The sequence below is a fragment of the Amblyomma maculatum genome, chromosome 4 (assembly GCF_055883805.1).
Source record: "Amblyomma maculatum isolate TAMU_Amacu chromosome 4, ASM5588380v1, whole genome shotgun sequence".
Lineage (NCBI taxonomy): Eukaryota > Metazoa > Arthropoda > Arachnida > Ixodida > Ixodidae > Amblyomma > Amblyomma maculatum.
In genome coordinates this window covers 27052037-27068930 of record NC_139347.1, presented here as the reverse complement: position 1 = coordinate 27068930, position 16894 = coordinate 27052037, and the positions used below count along the sequence as shown (strand labels likewise).

The 16894-nt window shown below is 47.8% G+C and overlaps 1 protein-coding gene across 1 annotated transcript; it reads right to left on the bottom strand.

Annotated features, from left to right (window-relative positions):
* Nucleotides 1–1788: 1788 nt before the first annotated feature.
* Nucleotides 1789–16557, bottom strand: LOC146190539 (uncharacterized). Its single transcript, XM_084600188.1, has 3 exons — nt 16259–16557; nt 7271–7530; nt 1789–2288 (listed from the first exon to the last, which is right to left on the bottom strand). Exons 1-3 carry the CDS (start codon nt 16555–16557, stop codon nt 1789–1791), a joined length of 1059 nt encoding a protein of 352 aa, XP_084456314.1.
* Nucleotides 16558–16894: the final 337 nt, after the last annotated feature.

The following is a 16894-nucleotide window of genomic DNA, read 5'->3' as shown; positions in this document are numbered from 1 at the left end:
CCGTATGACTGAGCAGAGCGGTGAATACCGCGAGAAGACGCGCATGCATGTAGTAAACATTTCAGCGCATTTTTTTTTTTTCAAGCAGGCTGTTGCGGAAACCGAAACAAACCCTACCTGACGTTTGGTCGTTATCCTTTTTCTTTCGATTTCTGCGCGCCGTTCAGAAAGGATTACAAGAGGAAACTTGGTGCGGCCTTCTTTCTTGTAGGAAAGGAATGTGTGAATTGATAAGCCGAATGATCCGATCATGTGTAATTTCTCTCGCACTTTACGTTGTGCAACACATTTCATCTGCTTTGTTTTCAGTGCGAACAAAGAAATCCTTATTGTGGCTTTATTTTCCTAATAGGATAATCACTCTTGAGAGAAGAAATAAACCTATTTCTTAGAAGACATTGTGTGGGCCTCTAGGCTGTTCTTTGCAAGATGCGTTGTTTCTAATTAAGAGAACTTACATTTACATACACCTTTTTTTACGGCAATAGAGTTCTGCGTGTACCACAGGAATAAGACAAAAAGAAATGGCTGCGTCTTAGCTCGGCTAAGCTGTTATGTATCGCGCTTTAGATAACACCCGGCGAAGGACGCGTGCTTTACCAGCATGCCAGATGCCTGCTGCCAGATGCATGCTACATTCGGAGCGTTTACTGAACTCCGCTGAGGCGGGAAGCTGAAGACACTCGCAGTCCATTTCCCATGACTTACATTAAGCTGTTGTAAGCTACCGAGTCCCTTTATGTCTTGAGGCAATAAACAATGCTAATAAAAAAGAACCGCAAAGCAACATGCCGAAGGTTCAAGCAAGCAAATAGCTATAGACGTTTTTTATGTAGTCATTGCCCAGTATAGGTTCTTACTGCTTTTACTGAGGAAGATACGCACGCTTTTTTATTGACTTTTATCGTCAGCGACAATTTAAATTGGGCTTCTACGAAGATCTCTTGAAAGCGTTCAAAATCACTTTTACCCACACCGTGAGGGTTCCGCCAGAGAGTGAAAATTGATTTGTCTAGAATTCTTCTTGCAGTGCATTGTTCTGCTCCAAACACTGCATGTACAAAGTAGTCCCTTTCTCAGATTTATGCTTGCAAATAACGGTATTACGTTGAACTACCCTCCTTTAGCAGCCACAAAGTTCCCGCTTGTTATGTAACAGACACCGTTGTACAATCGCTGACGAGGGAGGACGGTGTGTTCTAAAATGTGGACGGGAACTAGTACAGTCTTAGAAGCTGCCGTGCGAAGCAAAACAGTCAAAAGCGGTCGGCGTTTATTTTTTTAATCGCTGTGTCTTTCAACTTTTGGTATCTTCACCGTCCACATTTGCGAGGAAATTGATGGACACTACAGAGATTATTAATGCTTAAACCTCAATTCCATGATGGAGGGTACAGTGATAAATGGGCCGTCTATTTTCAGTCATTATTTTCCTCTTTGATGTGTAAAGCAGTAAAACATTTGTCACCTTTTCGTATATTGTGCACAAAATTAAATGCCCTATTAACACTTTTAAGCTGTTATTTCATCCTTGTAAACTTCCTGTTACGACAGACTCAGTTCTTAAGCTCCACAGAAAGATTTCGTAGGAGGACGTTCATGAGAATAAAAACGAGTCAATTATTAGAATTAGCTGGGGCCCATTCGAACGCAGGAATAAAGCCTACCGGGTCCCAGAAACAATAAAATATATTTCCATTACGCAAATTACAAAAATCTTCTGTGCTGTACATAGGCTCAGAATATGCATGGCGCTTCACAAAACACGCCGTGCGGCTCAGGAGCACATTAAGAACTCGCATCCATGGACATTGCAATGGACGCATACACAGCCGCAGTTCTATCCCGCATTGTTTGCAGCGCCGGCTGAGGACTCTGAAGCATCTCGGACAGGGTGGAGAAGAGCTGCCGACCGTAGACGCAGGGCACCGGGACAAGCTCGATCCCGTGTATGCGTTTCAGCTCCGGGGCGCGTCCGACGGTCCCGGCATCGCGGCGGCGCCTCTCTGCCGCCCCAGCAACGGCCTCACTGTTGTGGGAAAGTGCGACCAGCTGGGCCACGACAGCCGCTACCGAAAAGGTGCCGGCTTGCTGGCGGTCGGCGGTCGCCATGGCAGAGTAGATGGCGGCAAGGTCGCAGTCCCGCCACAGCAGGGACCAAAGAGAGCCCGGTAGCGAGGTCACTTCGAAATGGCGCCGATTCCAAACGAGGCCGTTGTTTAGCACCAGGTCGGTCCGACGCAAGTAGACATTGCAGAAGTCGAACGGCTCCACACTGAGGCCCTGGCCTGCAGCAGGCGTGAAGCAAAAATGTTAGAGCTGCTAATAGAAATCGAGCCCAAACAGTGTCTTGGTTTTCTCAGTGACGCAGCCAAGCTGATGACTACTGCACTATAACGGTCTTCTGAATAAAAAAGATCTATAGCTTCACGGCACCAACATGAACAAAATAAAGCTCGAAGGGCATTTGCAAGAGTGCCTCAAATAGATATTTACTGCACATTGCTTTTAAGGTCGAGTCAACGGTAGAATATTGCAAGATAACGTTATGAACGTATTGAAGGGAATGGTTAACGTCCCGATTCATTGAAAACTCTTGCTTTTAAGTTTCTTCTGAGCTACTACAGAGTTTTTAGCCCTACCATAGTAAATAATTAGGTCTCTGCACAAGTTTTATTAGCCTACTGTGTAACGTTTTAAAGTCTCGTCATGATATTATCGATGGGCACGGTCTAATCATCGGCGTACAGCAAAATCCTCAAAATATTTGTCTTAGCACCAAACAAAAAGAGTCCAATAAAATTCATTTTAGTGCGTCTTTGAGGACAGCGACACACTTAAGCATCCCAAACCTCAGCGACACACTTAAGCATCCCAAAAGACGACCTACGGGAATATAGGGGGATATATATGGAGGGTAATATAGAGGGGTGAGGGGGGGGGGGAGAGATATATGAGAATAGGGGATTGTTAACAACCTTAAACATTTTGACTTCATAAAAGGTTTTCTACCGAAATATTTGTCAACATAAGCTTAACCCTCTAGCTCATTTTAAAACAAAAGCTGTTTGGCATTAGTGGGCGACGAGTCTGCAGTAGGAGGTTATTTTGAGCGTCTCTACTGGAAGATGCATGCTGGGCCTACTTCTGTTTGCGGTCCACAGTTCAAGTGCCTATCTGAGAGGCAAGGTCGTTCTGCCGGTTTTGAGCTAGACGGATATATGGTAGCTCTGGTAAAAGCATATTTAGAGGCATATTAGGCCGGCGACGGCCAGACAAGGCCCATAAAATCTCTGCGTATTAGCTTAAATTTCTTCCTTTGTTCAAATTACAGGTGAAATGCAGTTTAATGTCATTTCGTCATGTATGTTGCCTCGAATTATTCATGCACAGTGCCCTTGTTTCCTCCAACTTGACTGAGATGCTGTTTGTAATTGTTCATTACTTTTACCAAAAAGTAAAGCCTGGCTCCCTCTCAAGATAGCTTATGGAAGCTTTTTCTGCAGGCTTCCTGCACCCTGTAAAGTGACGTAAATAAAAGTGCAATTGTATCCCTGCAGATATGTCAAATCTTCCAGGATCATACGATGCCGCATTCTCTTAAAATCGACAAAGTGAGCCGCATTTTGTTTGAGTTTCGGCGACTGTACGAGGAAGCAGCCTTTTTTGGTGCGGTACTATAGCCCTGAATACAGCAGTCACGAGCCTGCTTCTGCTCACTGATCTTATAGCTACGAGAAGTGTTTGCTGCAATATCGAGCAGAGGTAAATACCGTAGTTCAACAAAATACTGAAGCAAAACAACACTGAATGCCTTGGTGCCCCCCCTCCCCGAGCTTGCACTTTGGCTCACAATGGCCTCGAGAAAAACGGGGTGGCCGATGCCGCCGACAGCGCGCTCACTTTCTGGGAGCCCCCCTCGTCTCCCACCGATCCGGTCTCCGAACCCAACCCGCCTATACTTTCACAGAGATCGCTCAGCTCCACCAATGCGGTCATTTCGTGTATCCTATGCACTGCAAGAGCTTAGGATACACGGAATAAAGGCAGAGGAGCGCATTCTCCTCCGCATTTACAACAAAAATGTATTGTGCTTTTTCAAATCCTGTCGGCATGCTGAAAAACCCAAAATTTACCCTCGTTCCCCATCCTTCTCGAGAGGACTAGGAGGCAGCCTTGCTCGACTGATCTGCCTTGACGGCCCAACGGGCCTTGGTCGAGTGGGCCCTGGCCGCGGCCGACGGGCTCCAGTAAGGGGAAGCTTGCCTAGTGTTTTGAAGGGACAGCCGCTTATAAGGATCGCTGCCTACCCTCCCTGTACAAATCTGCAAATAAATCTTTTTGAGTGAGTCAGTCCCCACTCTCTCATTATACCACGTCCACCAAGGTTCCACAATGCTTGATCTTTTTCGCACGTGAGTGTGACATCGACTTTGTCGTGTTAGTCGGGTACTTTTTCTGTAGGCTTCCTGCACCCTGTAAAGTGATGTAAATCAAAGGGCAATTGTATCTCTGCAGATATGTCAAATCTTCTAGGAACATAGGATACCATTTTCTCTTAAAAGCAGCAGGGTGCTATACGACTGCATCCTATAGCACCCTGAGTCGTCGGAGTCGTATAGCCAACTAGCCCGCTCGCAAGTACTACTGAGTCATATAGTCCATTTTGCTCTTCAATTACGCTAATGAACCTCTTGCTCTAAATGTGTGCTTGTCGGAAGTTTCTTGGTATAGATGTCATTGTATACGTGAATGAAGTCAACAAAAAATCAATCAAATATTGAATAAAAAAATGTTTGAATACATTATAATGATAATGAAGAAACGCAGGACTCAAGCACAGTTCTCCAGGACAGAAGCCATACTGACTGCTTGACATTTGCCGCGATTAACAGTTACGATAGTACGTAGTGTTATTAAAGCCCTCCTTTTTTATCTGAGAGAAAGAGAGAAAAAACAGAGGCCTGAATGTCGCTAAGTGTTGCTAAAAACGTCCTGCCGCCTACGGGGAAAGTGAAGTCTGACAGTGGTTTGTCATGTGAACGATAAAGGCGGAAGGAAAATTGTGGAATGTGAAGAGAAAATTTTCCAGTGTCAAACAGCTTGCCTAAATTATTGCGTTAAGCCGGTAACTCATGTCTTCAAACCAAAAGACTTAGCGCTAACGCGATGCTGTCGCACAAGAATAGGTGCCTGTATTTCCCTTTTTTTTATATAGGGATGTTGTGTAATGTCTCGAAACAGCACGTAAATTAACCGTTAGCAGAAATAAAGACAAGCGCTTGCTGGGTAGCAACCACCAATTCGAGTAGCTCCAGTGAGATAGAAGAATGATTTTTTTTCCCATAAAAATGATTTTTGATGATCTATTTTTCTGGAAACACAATGTCTGCTAAGCGTGTGAACTTGGCCCAGAGCTTGCCGTCATTTACAAAAGATACATTTAGGGAGCCTTGTAGACACTATAATGCAGTAGCATGCTAATGTACGCAACTGCAATATAGTACGCTTGCTATACATTCAGTTATGTATAAATTTTATTGCGTCATGAGACAGAAATTATGGCATAGAGGTAATACATCACGCGAATGCCCTAGAAAGATCCTACAACAGACCTCCGTCGCCCAGCTGAAAGAAGCTCAGCGACAAACCCTACACAGGAATGGCAATACATTGAATGTTGCACTGTTGCAGAAATCGTGCTGTCTGCATTGCAGGCGACGCACACGGGGTTCCGTGAGAAGCTGGGCTGAGCACGTGGCTTCAACCCAATGACCATTATATTATTATCTGCAGTATATGGTCCCTATACTAACTGCAGTGAAAATGTGTTACGTTTTGCTGATATTACCATAGCCCGCTCCCTCCTGAAGGACGCACCTCGTTCTCCTCGCAGCTTCGATAGGCTGTTGTAGTAGGAGAGCGTTGCTACTGAAGAAGCTCTCAAACGCCTCTTGTACGGCGCTATAGCGAGTACAAATGTTTCTGTTTAGCTACTGGCATGTTTCATAACATCCAGGTACACAACGTTGAAAGAACACGCGCGATTTCTGGCTTGGAGACCAGTTGACGCCGCGCACAGCTTAACAAATATGCGTTACATAATCTGCCGCGAATATGCCAAACTGCGCCTTGAAAATTGTAGTTAGATCGCGCCCATTATTACTGTTCAGGAATGTGCCCCGCTCCCAGCGTAGCACCAGTTCCCAATATCCACCACATTTGCGTACACAGTACATAAGGCTGAAAGCAGCAAGCTACGCTAGAGTAAGCACACTCTGATTTCCCGAAACTGCTTGAGAATCCCCGGCTCCGTACGGGCTAGAACAACCTGTGACGTCAACAACTGGGGCTGCCCGGTAGAAACCACTCGATTGTGAAGCACTGATTACGTGCAGAGACGCTTACACTCAAAGTATGCTTGCAGAAAGCTTGCGCCGCAATCAGGTGCAATTTGCTTACTTTGTGAATAAAAATACTATGAAAAAGGCATTGTTAATATTTATTTTCGATGTGCGAAAAAACTCAGCCGATTATATATCTATTTCTTGTAGCCTTCTATATATTGTGTGCAGACTGTATCCTAATGAATTATAGGTATGCGTGAGATAATAAACGATCTAATTAAGCAAATATTAATTAAGCGATTGGCGAAGCGCATGTACATGAACGATTATCCGCAAGAGGAGCAGTTGGATAGAGCCATTAATGCTGTCACGTCATATATTCAAATGCAGGGCAAAAGTATTCATATCAATGAACTGCGTGTAGCTTGGCCTGAACACGTTACACCTGCGTCATCTTCTGACATAGCAGACAGTGTGGACGTATCTAATACCGCAGGTACCAAGCGTATAAACAAACTAAGGGAACGGATTGTTCGTGAGAACTTTCTTTTGCTACCTACCGCATCAATACCGCCATCATCAACATCCCTGTCCAGCTGTTGGACAGAAAACAGATGGGCAAGTGCCAATGCGAGGCATTGTCCAAGATATATTGTAAAAACGCCCAATTTTACTACTATAAGCTAATCATACGCTATTCTGTGCATAGAATTCAGTCACAAGCATGCAAGCGCAGGAGTTAACAGTCCAAATACAAGGCGAAGCTGATAGGGTCCAAAGCAAATTATTATTTCCCCGAGAAGTACCTGAAGAAAAAAAATTTCAAGTCTTTGATGCAGCTAAGTGGTTATATTTCTTCTACGTGTCTGCTACAATCCGTACAACCCGTATGCCGCAGGAGCACCAACTACATGAGCACGGACCTTGAAGGTAGAGCAGCGCAGAGCACAGCTGATGGAGGAATTTCCAGAGATGCGGCTCACGGATGCACAGGGCCCTAAGGGTGAGGATTCTGGCAAAATGTTCCAGGCCGTCGTCGGGGAACAGCGTGACAAGGTGCACTTGGCAGCCGGGTGCATTGATGGCGACGGCGAGGACCGACAGGACGTGGCGATGATCCAACCGCGCCCAATTCCAGAACTCGTCATCCTCTAGCAGGCAGTCAGGGCGGTGGTTGGATGCCCTGTGGTCGGTATATCAGACAATGTTTCGCTTTATCGCACACACTGCTCGACAAACCAAAACGACGCACAACTATGGCCCATTTTTCAGAAATACTAAGCCACTTATACTTTCTTGAGGTTCCCACAAAGGCTCGGGCTAGCAAATATTCCAGACAGCAGTAAACGTCGGAAACATTTTTACACTCCCATCCCTCCTACTTCCTAATTACCCAAACAGCAGCCAAGAGTAATTCCTTCATTGAAATAAAGGATTGATTCATGCATTCATATATTCATTCATTCATTCATCCGACTTCGCGCTAATATAATGGTTCACCAAGACTTGATTAATTAGCAGTTCTATCAAGTATGCTAGGTAATCATGAGTAAATTTTCAATAACACAGGACGTATCCAGCCCCTATGAAACTTACTGAGAGTTTTTGAGAACCTCGTGAAATTATCTTCAGTAATTTTTTTCTTCTCTAAATAATAAGTAAGTAATAATTATCTAACCTTTAATTATTATCCTCAGAAACTAACTACAAACTGAAGAGCTGTAAACCGCTATGAAATATGACTAGCTTGATTTCTTGCGCCAAGATTTCAATTACGTATCCTTTTTCAGGCCGCCAAAAAGCTATGGTGTGACCAGGTGCTGACAATAATCTCCTGCCCTGTGCACAAGTGAGATTGCCGCACAGGAAAGGGGGTATCCCCTGTTTGCTGATAATCCTCTTTGGACGTTGAAAGAACATGAATGCCATGCGGAACATTTTTCATTGTTTCGGTTGTTTTTTTAAGATCGGTAATAATACTAGTATACACAAACCACATGACCGGTAACATGGTGCAAAAATTTTAAATGCTGTTTTTTTTAGATGATCTACAACTTCTGGTTTTGTACTGAGGTACTGAAGTATATTGTTACTTATATGCCACTGAAGGGGACGACGATGGACAACAGAGTGAGAGATGACGAAGCTGAAGCAACGATTGGTGCTTGCCAGCACACTTACGTTTATCATAACCTGTTGCGGTTTTCCTGAATTAGCCTTATGCTACCTATCCTGTTGGTGGAAGTGCTGGGTGTTAAATTTATCTGTACTACTAATTACTAAAAATAAAGTTTGGGAAACTAGGAATAAAGCAGAGTACATCGCCTTTCTTCTGGAAGACATCGTCGCCTACTGTCTTATTTCTGTCTCTCTATTTGAAACAACAGCCGTCCAAAAGCTTGGGGACAATTAGCTGGGGCACTTAATCACAAAGGAGGCGCTAGGGGATGCCGCAGCAGACTGGGGTGATGTAGGCCAAGCGTCCACTGGAATATATGAGACTACAGACCTGTAATAGGGCGTTTATTGACGCTCAGATGGAGAGCTGTGAGGACAGGACCTTGCAACGGCGAGCCCAGCGTACTTCTTCTTCGTCGCACAACGCACAGGTGCATGTCGATGGCGATGACTATCACAGTACATTTTCCCCCGGGTAAAAAAAGGAGCCATCCTGGCGACTTATGGCGCGGAAAGCACAGCGGGGTCATAGAATGGCTTCAATCGGTTCACGTGAACTGTTTCACGACCACGGCGACGCAAGTCCGCAGAGGGCGTGACGGGCTCAACTACGTAGTTGACTGCAGATGTTTGCTGGAGGACCCTATATGGCCCGTGGTAGCGAGCAAGAAACTTCTTTGAAAGGCCAGGGGTTGTGGAGGGCACCCAGAGCCACACCAGTGTGTCCGGGAGATATGGCGAAGCTTCGCCGGTATCACGGAGGTATTTTTGTTGCCACTGATTTTCTGTTGTGAGAGAGCGGGCGAGCTGACGGCATTCTTCTGCGTACGTGACGGCATCGGATAGCGGGGAAGATTCGGAAACGTCAGGGCGGTAGGGAAAAAGTGTGTCCATAGTACAGGGTGGCTCGCGCCCGTAAAGGAGAAAGAATGGAGAGAATCCAGTAGTGGCCTGTGTCGCGGTGTTATATGCGTAAGTAACAAACGGTAGAACTTGGTCCCAATTGGAATGGTCGGTGTTCACGTACATAGCCAGCATGTCACCGAGAGTGCGGTTAAAACGTTCTGTCAGTCCATTCGTCTGAGGGTGGTACGAGGTAGCGGTGCGGTGTATGATGCGGCATTCTTTCAGGAGAGCCTCAAGAGCGTCTGATAAGAAAACGCGTCCGCGGTCACTGAGCAGTTCGCGAGGGGCACCATGGCGAAGAACCAGGTTTTTCAGACTAAAGGCAGCCACGTCGCGTGCGGAAGCAGAGGGCAATGATGATGTCTCAGTGTAGCGGGTTAGATGATCCACTGCCACGATAATCCAGCGGTTGCCAGCTGAAGTTGTAGGAAGGGGACCGTATAGATCTATGCCGACACGATCAAACGGACGGGCAGGACAGGGCAACGGCTGCGACGAAGCAGAGGACTTGAGAGGAGTTTTTCGGCGTTGGCAAGACTGGCAGGAGCGGACAAAATGGCGGACAAAGCGGTACATTCCACGCCAGAAGAAGCGTAGACGCAAGCGCGTGTAGGTTTTCAACACTCCGCCGTGGGCGCACTGGGGATCAGTATGGAAAGCAGCACAAATTTCGGCGCGGAGATGACGGGGGATGACTAAAAGCCACTTCCTTCCGTCGTGAAGATAATTGCGGCGATAGAGCAGCCCGTCACGAATTGAAAAATGGTGAGCTTGGCGGGCAAGCGCCCGAGACAGACGACCTGGAGAGTGACTTGAAAGAAAGTCCAGAAGTGTAGATATCCACGGGTCGCGCCGCTGTTCCGTGGCCATGTCAATAGTGGCAAGCGAAGACAAATCGTAGGCGCAGATCTCATCAGGCAACGAAGAGGGAGGCAGCGGTGAGCGCGAAAGAGCGTCCGCGTCAGTATGCTTGAGGCCTGAGCGATATATGACACGAATGTCATACTCTTGGAGGCGAAGAGCCCAGCGAGCAAGGCGGCCGGACGGGTCCTTGAGGGACGCCAGCCAGCACAGAGCGTGATGATCAGTGACCACATAAAATGGTCGGCCATAGACATACGGACGGAATTTGCCGATGGCCCAAATAATGGCCAAGCATTCTCTTTCCGTAACAGAATAATTGGACTCTGCCTTGGTCAAGGTGCGGCTTGCGTACGCCACAACATAGTCTCGGATACCAGGTTTGCGTTGGGTGAGAACGGCGCCTATCCCAATACCGCTAGCGTCAGTGTGAATCTCAGTTGGCGCATTCGGGTCGAAGTGGCGGAGGATGGGAGGCGAAACCAAAAGACGGCGTAAAGTGTTGAAGGCGTCATCACAAGCAGGTGTCCATGCGGAGAGGTCGGAGCTACCGGAGAGGAGCTGGATGAGAGGAGCAATAATAGAGGCGAAATTTAAGATGAAGCGGCGAAAGTAGGAGCATAGGCCAATGAAACTTCGTAGCTGCTTCAGTGATTTTGGGCGTGGGAATTCGGCAACTGCACGAAGTTTGGTGGGATCGGGAAGAATGCCATCCTTAGAAACGACATGACCTAGAATTGTTAGTCGGCGAGCAGCAAAGCGGCACTTCTTCAGATTCAGTTGGAGGCCGGCGGTAGCGAGACAAGTGAGAACGTCCTTCAGTCGGAGCAGGTGGGATTGAAAATCGGTAGAAAAGACTACGATATCATCGAGATAGCAAAGACAGGTTCGCCACTTGAATCCACGAAGCACAGTGTCCATGAGGCGTTCAAATGTGGCCGGGGCGTTGCAAAGCCCAAAGGGCATGACGTTGAATTCATATAATCCATCTGGTGTGATGAAGGCAGTTTTAGAGCGGTCAGCGTCAGCCATTGGCACCTGCCAGTAGCCAGATCGTAAATCCAACGAGGAGAAAAACTCGGCGCCCTGCAAGCAGTCTAGTGCGTCATCGATGCGTGGCAGAGGATAGACGTCCTTGCGCGTGATCTTGTTGAGCCGGCGGTAGTCGACACAAAACCGGAAGGAGCCATCTTTCTTAGGTACCAACACAACTGGAGACGCCCAGGGACTGTGGGATGGCCGAATGACACCCCGACGGAGCATGTCGTCCACATGATCAGCAATTACTTGGCGCTCCGAAGCCGACACGCGATAGGGGCGCTGGCGCAAAGGTGCAGTTTTACCGGTGTCGATGGTGTGCTCTACGACAGACGTGCGGCCCAAGTCAGTTTGAGGAAAGTCGAATGAAGAAGCGAAGTTCTGCAAGAGGGCGACAAGTTGATCACGTTGCGCAAGTGGAAGATCAGCATCAATAGCATGTTGGAAAACGTCGGAGGGCGTCGAAGCGGTCGCAACATCGCAAGAGCACAGACTAACGTCGAAGGAGGGGGTTGAGTCAGCAAGAGTGGTGATATGACTGGGATCAAGCTCTTCAAGACGTCCAATGCATTCGCCACGGAGCAGGACTGCTGGGCAAGAAAATGGGTTCGAGGCGTAAAGTGCACTCTTGCCGTCTTGAATTTCGAGAACAGCGAACGGAAAAAGGAGGCAGGGATGACGGGAGGTGGCTTCGGAAGGTGTAAAAATCGCAGTCAAAGGAGTTACCCACTCACAAGACAGTGGTACGAAGGCAGCAGAGAACGGAGGAATGTCGGTGTCATGGGCGACGAGAAGTTTTGCAGTGCGGGGAGGGGTATCACAGAAGGGGGCATCACAGAGGGGGGCGAAGGCAATTTGTGCACGAGCACAGTCAATAACGGCTTGATGAGTCGATAGAAAATCGTATCCGAGGATGATATCATGCGAGCAGTTCGGCAGAACAATAAACTGGATGGGGTACAAGACGTCTTGAATGAGCACACGGGCTGTGCAAGATGCGGAGGGGTGAATGTGCTGTGATGAGGCGGTGCGGAGCGAAAAGTCGGAAATCGGAGTGGTCACTTTGCGAATTCGACGGCAGAGCGCTTCACTGATGACGGAGACGGCTGCACCGGTATCGACGAGAGCGAGAACTGTGGCGCCTTCTACAGAAACTTTGATAACATTAGCGGGACGGCATGGAGGACTTGAGGAACTCGAAACAAGCGCAGTTCTTGCCCCCGGAACTGCGACTGTTAGTTTCCCTCAACGGTGCTGGTAGAACGTCGCAGCATTGGAGAAAGCGATCGGCGCCGAGGAGAATGTGATCGACGAGTGGTATAGGTTTGGCGATCTTGTGGGACAAATTGAGAACCGGGCGGAATCATTTGCGAGCGTGAGTCGGTATCGTACGGGTAAAATCGAATGTCAGGCTGTGAAGGTTGGAGGCGCTGGCGACAAAGGCGCGCAACATGGCCCGGCCGACCGCAGGCATAGCAAATCGGAAGGTTGTCCGTAGTACGCCAAGGTTTCATAGGATGTGGGCGGAACCTTGAGGGTGGGGCTTGAAACGAAGGCTCAGCATGCGGCGGTGAACGGTAGGCAGGGACCTGCACATAGGAGCCAGACGTGGGCGAAGGTGGTGGCCTAGCCGTTACTTGGGCATACGTGAGAGGTGCCGTCACAGGCGGCACCACGGGGTTGGACGGCAAGGCATCAGCGACGTGTTCTTGCACGACACGGCGTATAGCAGGGGCCAAAGATGGAGCCAGTTCAGGAACGAGGCGGCCCGAGTCTTTAAAATGGGGAAGGAGTGAGATTTGACGTGCGACCTCTTCACGAATAAAATCTTTGATCTTTTGATTCAGCGGGCTCCCTTTAGAAGTTGGCGAACCACCCAGGGCTAATGCGGATACGCCTTCGTCGCACACACTGGAGCGGCGCCTAGAAGCGCGCCGCTTGCGGAGCTCGTCGTAGCTCTGGCAAAGCTTCACGAGTTCACTAACGCTGGTGGGATCTTTCGCTACCAGCATCTGGAAGGCGTCCTCAGAAATGCCCTCGAGGATGTAGCGGATTTTGTTTGCTTCCGGCATGGCCGGGTCGACTCGTTTGCAGAGATCAACGACGTCTTCTATGTAGCTGGTAAAGGTCTCATCAGCGCGCTGAACACGATCGTGTAAACGTTGTTCGGCACGAAGCTTACGCACTGCCGGGCGGCCGAAGACTTCCGCGAAATTCTTTTTAAATGTCGACCAAGATGACAGGTCAGCCTCATGGTTGCGAAACCAGAGGTTCGCCACGTCCGTCAGATAGAATATGACGTTACTGAGCTTGTATGAGTCATCCCACTTGTTGTAGGTGCTTACTCTTTCATAGGATGACAGCCAGTCGTCGACATCTTGATCGGCCGTGCCGCTGAACAGGCAAGGGTCACGCTGGCGCACGACGCCAGCACACATGATCGTGGGTGGAACGGCCGGCTGCGTCGAAGTGTCTTGCATGGCGGTCGTAGAGGGTAGTGTACGGCTTCGCAGTTCCAGTTTGGGTGGGATCGTTTCCGGCACCTCCGCCAATTGTAATAGGGCGTTTATTGACGCTCAGATGGAGAGCTGTGAGGACAGGACCTTGCAACGGCGAGCCCAGCGTACTTCTTCTTCGTCGCACAACGCACAGGTGCATGTCGATGGCGATGACTATCACAGTACAGACCGAATGTTTTCGAAGCAGTTTCCTTATTTCCCAGGGTACCTGTGAGTGGGGTCCTTAGATGCAGGTCCCCCAAAGACATCGTAGGGATGATTGAAAAGTTTGAAACGTCATTTCAAATGCGAATTATCTTTAAAACATTGAGAAATATATGAAGGCACGAATCGAAAGCGCGGCTCATTAAAGCATATATGTAAGGAAACGAAACAGCAGTAATGTTCTGATTTTGCAGAGTAATAATGAAGGTGGTCGGTCGTTGAATGTTGGCGAGTTAATTAAAGAAATACGTGACAACGTATGCTAGGTGCCTCGTTAAATCTCGACGAGTTAATTAAAGAAATATGTGACAACGGATGCTAGGTGCCTCGTTAAATCTTGGCGAGTTAATTAAAGAAATATGTGACAACGTATGCTAGGTGCCTCCACAGCGCTATAATTGTGCGCTGTGGAGGCAGACAAACCTCCGACAGGCTCCTTATCTGGAGGGTGTCTCCTAATCGCGCGAATTTCTCATGTAGCCGAACACGCAGCCACAAGCACTAAATGCGCTTACTAATACTGGTCATTCAAGCTACTGAGCCTGGATAAAACTGCATTAAAAAGCGCTTCTCAAGCATCATGGCAATGGGACAAAAGAGAACAGCTCACTGCAGCAGCTCGACTGCGCTGCAGGCCACGATATTCGAGTGCAGACGGTGCCGACGTCCGCTAGTGCGACTTTGTATCTAAGCATTGTGTTGGTCGTCTGCTACGGTGCACGGTTCGCTCATCGGCCCGTGTGAGGACTACCTCGGCGTATTCCTTCAGCGTATACGTCTCCGTGCCGTTTGAGTAGCAGTATCAACGAAGGAAGGTACCCTGCGTGGCAGCTAGCTGGACTCACGAGAAGCTTGCGCTATTCGGAAACTCCCATTTGTAGAGCGAGCCTCTTGGCGGTAAGTCTGGAATCAAAATATTTATCTATAAGGGCATATTTAATAGTAATTGCGTCGATATGATGTAGGCTACCTTGTCATACCCTTCAAAACTATCCCCAAGTGCTACTGAATGCACGCCGCTATAAGTACTCTACGAAACGAGGGAATTTTTTCGGTAAATCTTTGTTCCATAAGTTTCTATGGGCCCATTCCTGACTCGTACTCCCGTACGTTTTTCGGTTCTTTAAAATCTTCCGCCTTTGAAATGATGTTTCATACAGTCACAATCTCCTCTGGGAAGATTATGTTTATGGTTGATCTGCTCCAAAGCGCGGCAGCACAAGTCCCCTGCGAAATACGAAAACTGCTCTGAAATATTTTGCTTCCATGTATTCCTATGGGGCCTAAGCTTACTTTTCACGCCAGTCGGTCCAGCCGGGCAACATAAGAATCACTGAATCATGCTTACGTCACAAACCAATGTTGGTCTTTATATGTGCATTGGTACCGGGACAATGAAAAAACAATTCAAATCTTATTTCCTTGCATGTCTTTGCAGAATGTCTACCGAGTCGTTCTCATTAGTGGCATTGTTATTTAATTAAGCATTCGCCTCGCTGTTGTGTAAACAACACCCAAAGCTGGCATGCGAGGGCGAAAGGGATTAAACTCTGACCTCTTCTCCAGTGAGGTGGCACGCACCGCCGAAAAAGCAAAATACGGTTTTACGATAAAAAAGGTAATTATGATTAGCAAACAATGCTATTCCTGGCCACGCTATTCCAAGTATGCCCCCCCCCCCCCCCCCTCAATCCCGTTGACATGTCAGCCAGTTTTGTCTTTGCGGCAAGTAACGTATTAACGGTTAATACAAGCTAGAATATCTCGCTTAAAGAAGTGAGGGCAAAACTATGGTAGCTAGCACTTATGTCTAATATCCCCCAGAGCACGCTTTACCAAAATTAATATTTCGTCTCTTTGCGGTGGTGCAATGATTAGGAGACTCAACTACTCTACTCGAGTATGCGGGATCGAATCCCTGCCATGGTGATCGATTTTCCATGGAGGCGAAAAGCAAGGCGCCGTGCATTGTGTGATGTCAATTCCCGTTAAAAATCCGCAGGTGTTAGAAATTTCCAGAGCCCTCTCCTATAACGTCTCTTATACTGAGTTGTTTTAGAATGTTAAAACATATAAATCAATCAACCAAATATTGCGCAAAATCCGGAGACAACCTTGGTCACTTGTGGTCCTAACATCACCTGCCACATGCCACAGCTGCAAGCCTTACCGCACCCCGGAGATGTTATACTCTACTCCCCTCACCTGACGGCCATGTACCCCTTCTTGTCTAGTGCACAGTTGACCCAGTACGACAGGTGGTCCGTTTCGGAGAAATGGCGCTGCAGGCAGAAGTTAATGGCGCAGCCTGTGAAGTGAGCCACCGAGAACAGCAGAGCTCGCCGTCGTACACGTTCCGGGCACTGTTCGACGAGCAGCTTCCACTGCGGTAGCGAGCGTGAGGCGACCAGTACGTTGCGGCACAGTTCCTGCAGGCTAGAGGCACGCCTCCGCAAGCGCAGGGCGCCGAAATTGAAGCACTGCTGCTGACTAGCGCTGGCCATCTTAGTGCGCTTCTTCTTTCTCGCTGCGCGTGACCGGTAAGTGCGCAAGGTGAAATGCGTCATAGACATACAATGCTGAAATCTATGAGGTTTATCACATTTAGCAGCATCAACTTATGCGCATAGTCAGTACTTCACAGAATAATAAGTAAACTTGACGAAAAGCACTGATGAACGTTAAATGCAATATTTTTTTTTAATCCCCAAAATATTCCAATTCTGCTTGCTCATTTCTCACAAGAGAAAGAAGAAGCAGATGAAATTCTCATCCTCTTTTCTTTGTCTTTCACACGCCTGTGTATGCCACTTCTGGGTGCATTTGAATGATGAAATTCGT

Bases quoted from the DNA above. Each gene is read 5' to 3' on its own strand.
- LOC146190539 (XM_084600188.1), bottom strand. From the start codon at position 16,557: ATGGCCAGCGCTAGTCAGCAGCAGTGCTTCAATTTCGGCGCCCTGCGC. The intron at 7,531-16,258 runs GTGAGGGGAGTA...TACCGACCACAG, and splicing joins AAGGGGTACATGGCCGTCAG to GGCATCCAACCACCGCCCTG. The intron at 2,289-7,270 runs GTCCGTGCTCAT...CGCCTGCTGCAG, and splicing joins TGCGCTGCTCTACCTTCAAG to GCCAGGGCCTCAGTGTGGAG.